General features: G+C 41.8%; 1 protein-coding gene across 1 annotated transcript in view; it reads right to left on the bottom strand.

Annotated features, from left to right (window-relative positions):
• The window catches only part of LOC133567910 (collectin-12-like), a 109,571-nt gene that overhangs the window by 41,862 nt on the left and 58,345 nt on the right, over positions 1-9,364 (bottom strand). Inside the window, exons 7-9 of the mRNA XM_061919525.1 lie at positions 2,976-3,118; positions 2,796-2,905; positions 2,579-2,721 (exon numbers count right to left, since the gene is read on the bottom strand). Coding sequence (XP_061775509.1) covers positions 2,579-2,721; positions 2,796-2,905; positions 2,976-3,118 — 396 coding nt within the window. The remainder of the gene's footprint in view (positions 1-2,578; positions 2,722-2,795; positions 2,906-2,975; positions 3,119-9,364) is intronic.

Genomic DNA, 9,364 nt, shown 5'->3' with positions numbered 1-9,364 from the left:
TAACACTATGAACGGACAATTACTTTGCTTTACTGTAATTTGAATGTTGTCTGACTATCTGGGTTGGCCCTGTGATGAGGTGGCCACTTGTCTAGGGTGAACCCCGCCTTCCACCTGAGTGCAGCTGAAATTGGCCCCAATTACCCTGAAAGGGACAAGCGGTAGAAAAATGGGTGGCTATATATATATATATATATATATATATATATATATATATATATATATATATATATATATATATATATATATATATACACACACACAGATATATTAGTGCTGTCAAACGATTAAAATATTTAATCGTGATTGTGTACCCCGCCTTCCACCTGAGTGCAGCTGAAATTGGCTGCCATGACCCCGAAAGGGACAAGCGGTAGAAAATGGATGGATGGATGGATATATATATATATATATATATACAGATATATTAGTGCTGTCAAACGATTAAAATATTTAATCGTGTTTGATCGTATTTTGTTCATCGTTAACTAAAAAAATGAATCGTGTTAACCGTATATACACATAGCTTTTCAACATTGATAAGTGTACCTTGGACATTTAATTTTCAAGTTTTAACACTATGAACGGACAATTAGTTTGCTTTAATGTAATGTGAATGTTGTCTGTCTGTGTACAGATATACAGATATATATAAAAATATGAAAGCATGAGGGTGGAAACATCATGCTTTGGGGCTGTTTTTCTGATAAGGGGAAAGGACGATTGATCCGTGTAAAGGAAAGAAGGAATGGGGCCATGTATCGTGAGATTTTGAGCCAAAATAAGTATTTGGTCAACCATTCAAAGCTCTCACTGATGGAAGGAGGTTTTGGCTTAAAATCTCACGATACATGGCCCCATTCCTTCTTTCCTTAACACGGATCAATCGTCCTGTCCCCTTAGCAGAAAAACAGCCCCAAAGCATGATGTTTCCACCCCCATGCTTCACAGTAGGTATGGTGTTCTTTGGATGCAACTCAGTATTCTTCTTCCTCCAAACACGACGAGTTGAGATAGGAAAAAGGAGTATTGCTACTCCTGCATTCCAAGTTCAAGGCAGTCCACAGTGTACCATCGGTCATGAGATAAAAAAAAAAAAAGATAAAAAGAGTACAAGATGGAACACTAGCTATTTCAAATATGACTAAAGAAAAGAAATCACTTTTAAATATGGATATATGTATATATCTATCTCTGTCACTACCTAGATGGGCTACTATCGACAACTCGGGATCTGATTGGCTATCGCAACTGTCCATCAACTGTCTAGCCGGCGGAATTCACACAGCGCTGGTACAAAGCTGGCGGAATTCTGACTGGATAAAAGCTCTGACGTAGAAACAAGCAACACTGGAGCCTAATAAGACATGAAGAGAATATGATAAATACTTTATGGAAAGTAGATTGACCTTTTATTAATCTGTGAGCATGATTGATGAAGGCCTGGCTGGCCTTAACGCCACACCATTGCTACCAACACTTTTACATTCTATATAATTTATTAGCCATCCATCCATTTTCTACCGCTTGTCCCTGTCTGGGACTCAGGGTGGCCGGAGACTATCCCAGCTGCAATTGGGCAGAAGGCGGGGTACGCCCTGGACAAGTCACCATCTCATAGCAGATACAGTATTTCCTTGAATTGCCGCCGGGGCGCTAATTAATTTAAAAATTCTTCTCACTCCGGCGCTTACCAAAGGCATGCGGTAAAGGTAAGCATGTGCTAATTATTTTAAAACCTCTTCTCACTCCAGCGCTTACCAAAGGCATGCGGTAAATTTAGGCCTGCGCTTATAAATTTGAGTGTGATGTAAGGATACCATCATGAAAAGCAAATTTAATAAAAAAAAAACGTTATTATTACCTTTACTTATACATGAAGTCCACGCACAGCTCCTTCTGATCAAAAGCATCGATAACTTGTTTATAGAAGTCTTCTTTATCTTTTTTCAGTATCAAAAGTCTCTCTGTCTCGATGGAGATCTTCCTTTATTACCTCCTGCTTCGATTGAAAGTCCAGTTTAGAAAACTGTTTTATTTTAGATATGTAATCCTCCATGTTAAAAGTGCAAGCGAGAGGAAAAAATAAACGATCGCTGCTTGTTGTCACTTCTTCTGCAGCCGAGTAGTCGCAAGAAGGATCACTAGCGCCCTCTACCACCAGGAGGCGGGAGTCGTTTAATGACTCATATTTGACACACGCAGCAACGGTATATTAATAAAACATAGCTGCTTACTGTTATTTTTTAGCATATTCAATAGCTTGGACCTTAAATCCTACTGAATAGCTCTTAATGTTCTTCCCTTTATGAGATTTCAAATGATTGAAATCAGCCTCCTCCATTTAGAAAATGATGACAGGTGAAGTGTCACTCGTGACGTGACGAGTTTGACCCGGCTGAAAATCTAAGCAAATGCTAATTATTTTGCGAAACGAGTGTGACCCGGCAGTAATTCTAGGCAGGCGCATACTATATACCCGGTGGCAATTCAAGGAAATACGGTAATTGATTTCCATGTGAATAATCGTATATTGTGGTAGGTCATGTTGTGGTATGGACATGGAAGGGATACTGACAGCTGGCGGCACGTTCACAGATGAAGCCGATGCGCTCAGTGCAGTAGTAGTCGTTCCAGTTGCCGTTATTTTTGATGCCCCCGCAGTCCTCGCCGTGAGCATGGCCCTTGGTCCAGTTGTCGGGCTGACCCGGGTTCCATTTCCTACCAGAGCAAGCGCACAAAGGAGACAGGATGGAAAACCTTGAGGGCCGCAAAGCGGACATTTGAACACTCACGTGTAAACGGGCGTGCTCCCGTCCACCCACTTCCACACGTTCTCCTCCTCGCGGTCCGTGAGGCCCAGCCAGAAGGAACCTTTTCCTGTCACGGCCTTATTCACAAACACCTGAGGAGGAAACGCACCAGCTTCCTAATTAGGTACACTCAGATTTTGGGTAATGAAGTCCATCATTCACCTGCTCCTCTTCGTTGTTAACAATGAGCAAGTGGGACTCCCGAGCAGAACAAAACACGCTGGCTTGGTCGTAGTTGAGCTTCTGAGAGGCCGGAGAGAAGAAATAGCAGCTGTCTGCAAACTTCCTGAACTCTGTCGGACAACCTGGGGAAAAAAAAAAAATCGGTAAATTTTGAACCTTTTGGACATACTCGGGTATATTTTGTGACATTCCTTTTAAGAATGATCATCTATGTCAGGGGTCGGGAACATTTTTGGCTGAGAGAGCCATCCATCCATCCATTTTCTACCGCTTATTCCCTTTCGGGGTCGCGGGGGGCGCTGGCGCCTATCTCAGCTACAATCGGGTGGAAGGCGGGGTACACCCTGGACAAGTCGCCACCTCATCGCAGGGCCAACACAGATAGACAGACAACATTTACACTCACATTCACACACTAGGGACCATTTAGTGTTGCCAATCAACCTATCCCCAGGTGCATGTCTTTGGAGGTGGGAGGGGCCTATCCCCAGGTGCATGTCTTTGGAGGTGGGAGGGGCCTATCCCCAGGTGCATGTCTTTGGAAGTGGGAGGAAGCCGGAGTACCCGGAGGGAACCCACGCATTCACGGGGAGAACATGCAAACTCCACACAGAAAGATCCCGAGCCTGGATTTGAACCCAGGACTGCAGGACCTTCATATTGTGAGGCAGACGCACTAACCCCTCTGCCACCGTGAAGCCCCCCCAACCCATGAAAGCCAAATATTTCAAAATGTATTTCCGTGAGAGCCATATCATATTATTTTACACTGAATACAACTAAATGTGTACATTTTTAAGTAAGACCAACATTTTTAGAGTATAATAAGTTTCTTATTCTTTTTAATAACATTGTTATTCTGAAGCTAACCAATAATAAATCAAATGTCATGTCTGTTGATCATGTTTTTGTTTGGCCATGTGCTGTTTGTCCTTTGGACTCTTTAAGTTCCTGTTTTTTCCACTCCCTTGTCTTGTTTCCTTGGTTACTCATTTTGTCCACCTGTCTCTGGTGGACAAAATGCCCGCTCACCTGCTTCCCGAGCACTAATCAGAGGCATTTAAGCTCGTCTTTGCCAGTCAGTCGCCCTGGCGTCAATGTGATCTTTTTTTGCTCTGTGTTTCATGCCTTGCCATGGTTTCATGCTTCATGCCATGCCAAGTAAGTTTTCTTTGATTTATGTTCTTATTCTGTTTATGCGTTAGCTTTGTTCCTTAGCCCAAGCTGTGCCTCCATTGTGAGCGATTTTTGTTTGTATCTTTTTTTAGTTTAAATTAAATCATGTTTTTGTAGTCCGTCTGCCTTCCTGGGAGAACGACCCCCCCATTGTGACATAAAATACTTCTTACCATTAATGCGACTTCTTGAACAGGTGCGGTAGAAAACGGATGGATGGATTTAAATGCATGAGATTGTTTTATATTTTGCACGTTATTTTTAGCACTGTGAATACCAGCGAAATTATTCATAATTATCGCGTTAAGCAATGTCAGCTAAGATGTACCTGAGAGCCAGGTGCAGTCATCAAAAGAGCCACATCTGGCTCTAGAGCCATAGGTTCCCTACCCCTGCTCTAGAGCCATAGGTTCCCTACCCCTGCTCTAGAGCCATAGGTTCCCTACCCCTGCTCTAGAGCCATAGGTTCCCTACCCCTGCTCTAGAGCCATAGGTTCCCTACCCCTGCTCTATGTTCCTCTCAGTAGCCTAAAATGACAACACTTCACAGGATAGGCGCCAATCTACATTTCTGCCAGTGGGTATTCGTTATGTGTGTATTAGTGTTGTCCCCATACTAAAAGTATTTTGGTACTTTTTGGTCTTTTCTACAAACCCCATTTCCATATGAGTCTGTAAATTGTGTTTGATGTAAATATAAACGGAATATACTGATTTGCAAATCCTTTTCAACCCATATTCAGTTGAATGCACTACAACAGGGGTAGGGAACCTATGGCTCTAGAGCCAGATGTGGCTCTTTTGATGACTACATATGGCTCTCAGATAATTATATTTATATAGCGCTTTTCTCTAGTGACTCAAAGCGCTTTACAAAGTGACACCCAATATCTAAGTTACATTTAAACCAGTGTGGGTGGCACTGGTTTAAATGTGGTGGGTAAAGTGTCTTGCCCAAGGACACAACGGCAGTGACTAGGATGGCGGAAGCGGGAATCCAACCTGGAACCCTCAGGTTGCTAGCACGGCCACTCTACCAACCGAGCTATGCCGAGTAACCGTGTAATACTCTTCCATATCAGTAGGTGGCAGTTGGTAGCTAATTGCTTTGTAGATGTGGGAAACAGCGGGAGGCAGGGTGCAGGTAAAAAGGTGTCTAATCCTAAAACCAGGGGTAGAGAACCTATGGCTCTAGAGCCAGATGACTGCATCTGGCTCTCAGATAAATCTTAGCTGACATTGCTTAACACGATAAGTAATGAATAATTCCGCTGGTAATCACAGTTTCAAAAATAACGTTCAAATTATAAAATATTCTCATGCATTTTAATCCAACCATCCGTTTTCTACCGCACCTGTTCAAGATGTCGCATTAATGGTAAGAAGTATTATATTTATTATTGGTTAACTTTTAGAATAACAATGTTGTTAAAAAGAATGAGAGACTTATTATACTCTACAAATGTTGGTCATACTTAAAAATGCACAAATTTAGTTGTATTCAATGTTGAAAAATTTTATATGGCTCTCACGGAAATACATTTTGAAAAATTTGGCTTTCATGGCTCTCTTAGCCAAAAAGGTTCCCAACCCCTGCACTACAAAGGCAAGATATTTGATGATCAAACTCATAAACTTTATTTTTTTTTTTGCAAATAATAATTAACTTAGAATTTCATGGCTGCAACATGTGCCAATGTAGTTGGGAAAGGGCATGTTCACCACTGTCTTACATCACTTTTTCTTTTAACAACACTCGATAAACGTTTGGGAACTGAGGAAACTAATTGTTGAAACTTTGAAAGTGGAATTCTTTCCCATTCTTGTTTTATGTAGAGCTTCAGTCGTTCAACAGTCCGGGGTCTCCGCTGTCCTATTTTACGCTTCATAATGCGCCAAACATTTTCATGATCCGTGGTACGGATCATGTTTAGTTTATTTATGTTCTGTTAGTTTTGGACTTCTTTTGTTCCTGGTTGCACTTCCTTGTTTGTTTTGTCACTATGGTTACATATGATTTTCACCTGCCTCAGTTTTTTGGGACACACCTGTGTCTAATCAAGAGACAATATTTAAAGCCTGCCTTTTTTATCTCTCGTCCTGGGTTCCTTGTTTGAGGTAAGCAACAGTCATGTTTATGTTCTTGTTCTCGACTCTGTGCTAAAGTTGTTGCCGTAGCTTCCCGTGCGTTCGGCACGCTTTTCTTTTGTTTGTCTCTGTCAGTTTGACACGGTGTATTATTTATCAAATCATTTCCTACCTTTACGTTTTTGTCCGGAGTGTCCATGTTTGCACTGGAGGAACGATCCCGCATTAAGATGCGACACCCACGTGACACATATTTTCCATGGGAGACAGGTCTGGACTGGAGGTGGGCCAGGAAAGTACCCGTACTCTTTTTTTTACGAAGCCACGCTGTTGTAACACGTGCTGAATGTGGCTTGGCATTGTCTTGCTGAAATAAGCAGGGGCGTCCATGAAAGAGACGGCGCTTAGATGGCAGCATATGTTGTTCCAAAAGCTGTATGTACCTTTCAGCATTAATGGTGCCTTCACACATGTGTAAGTTACCCATGCCTTAGGCACTAATGCACCCCCATACCATCACACATGTGTAAGTTACCCATGTCTTGTTCACTAATACACCCCCATACCATCACACATGTGTAAGTTACCCATGTCTTGGGCACTAATACACCCCCATACCATCACACATGTGTAAGTTACCCATGTCTTGTTCACTAATACACCCCCATACCATCACACATGTGTAAGTTACCCATGTCTTGTTCACTAATACACCCCCATACCATCACACATGTGTAAGTTACCCATGTCTTGTTCACTAATACACCCCCATACCATCACACATGTGTAAGTTACCCATGTCTTGTTCACTAATACACCCCCATACCATCACACATGTGTAAGTTAGTCATGTCTTGTTCACTAATACACCCCCATACCATCACACATGTGTAAGTTACCCATGTCTTGGGCACTAATACACCCCCATACCATCACACATGTGTAAGTTAGTCATGTCTTGTTCACTAATACACCCCCATACCATCACACATGTGTAAGTTACCCATGTCTTGTTCACTAATACACCCCCATACCATCACACATGTGTAAGTTACCCATGCCTTGGGCACTAATGCACCCCCATACCATCACACATGTGTAAGTTACCCATGTCTTGTTCACTAATACACCCCCATACCATCACACATGTGTAAGTTACCCATGTCTTGTTCACTAATACACCCCCATACCATCACACATGTGTAAGTTACCCATGTCTTGTTCACTAATACACCCCCATACCATCACACATGTGTAAGTTACCCATGTCTTGTTCACTAATGCACCCCCATACCATCACACATGTGTAAGTTAGTCATGTCTTGTTCACTAATACACCCCCATACCATCACACATGTGTAAGTTAGTCATGTCTTGTTCACTAATACACCCCCATACCATCACACATGTGTAAGTTAGTCATGTCTTGTTCACTAATACACCCCCATACCATCACACATGTGTAAGTTAGTCATGTCTTGTTCACTAATACACCCCCATACCATCACACATGTGTAAGTTACCCATGTCTTGTTCACTAATACACCCCCATACCATCACACATGTGTAAGTTACCCATGTCTTGTTCACTAATACACCCCCATACCATCACACATGTGTAAGTTACCCATGCCTTGTTCACTAATACACCCCCATACCATCACAGATGTGTAAGTTACCCATGTCTTGTTCACTAATACACCCCCATACCATCACACATGTGTAAGTTACCCATGTCTTGTTCACTAATACACCCCCATACCATCACACATGTGTAAGTTACCCATGTCTTGTTCACTAATACACCCCCATACCATCACACATGTGTAAGTTACCCATGCCTTGTTCACTAATACACCCCCATACCATCACAGATGTGTAAGTTACCCATGCCTTGGCCACTAATGCACCCCCATACCATCACACATGCTACCTTTTGAACTTTGCGTCGATAACAGTCTGGATGGTTCGCTTCCCCTTTGGTCCGGATGACACAATGTCGAATATTTCCAAAAACAATTTGATATGTGGACTCGTTGGACCACAGAACACTTTTCCACTTTGCATCAGTCCATCTTAGATGATCTTGGGCCCAGAGAAGCCGGCAGCGTTTCAGGATGTTGTTGATGAATGGCTTTCGCTTTGCATAGTAGAACTGTATTTAGTGACAGTGGTTTTCTGAAGTCTTCCTGAGCCCATGTGGTGATATCCTTTAGAGATTGATGTCGGTTTTTGATACAGTGCCGTCTGAGGGATGGAAGGTCACGGTCATTCAATGTTGGTTTCCGGCCATGCCGCTTACGTGGAGTGATTTCTCCAGATTCTCTGAACCTTTTGATGATATTATGGAGCGTAGATGTTGAAATCCCTAAATTTATTGCAATTGCACTTTGAGAAAGGTTGTTCTTAAACTGTTTGACTATTTGCTCACACAGTTGTGGACAAAGTGGTGACCCTCACCCCATTCCTTTCTTGTGAATTACTTAGCATTTCATGGAAGCTGCTTTTATAGCCAATCATGGCACCCACCTGTTCCCAATTAGCCTGCACACCTGTGGGATGTTTCAAATAAGTGTTTGATGAGCATTCCTCAACTTTATCAGTATTTATCGCCACCTTTCCCAACTTCTTTGTCACGTGTTGCTGGCATCAAATTCTAAAGTTAATGATTATTTGCAAAAAAAAAAAATGTTTATCAGTTTGAACATCAAATATGTTGTCTTTGTAGCATATTCAACTGAATATGGCTTGAAAATGATTTGCAAATCATTGTATTCTGTTTATATTTACATCTAACACAATTCCCCAACTCATATGGAAACGGGGTTTGTAAATAAAGGGGACCACAAAAAATGCCATTATTGGCTTTTTTTTTAACAAAAATAATCTTAGGGCACATTAAACATATGTTTATTATTGCAGTTAAGTCCTCAAATAAAATAGTGAACATACTATAACATGGGTGTCAAACTTTGGCCCACCGTGTAATTTCATTTGGCCCTAGAGGCTGTCATGATCTGTGGTCTGGATCATGTTTTTTGTTATTTTCTGTTCAAGACTCCTTCGGTTCCTGTTTTTTGTGCACCCTTGTTTGTTTTAGTTAC

This window comes from Nerophis ophidion, linkage group LG14 (genome assembly GCF_033978795.1).
Source record: "Nerophis ophidion isolate RoL-2023_Sa linkage group LG14, RoL_Noph_v1.0, whole genome shotgun sequence".
Classification (NCBI taxonomy): Eukaryota; Metazoa; Chordata; class Actinopteri; order Syngnathiformes; family Syngnathidae; genus Nerophis; species Nerophis ophidion.
Note: the sequence above shows the minus strand (reverse complement) of the source record. Positions and strands in the feature narration are given on the sequence as shown.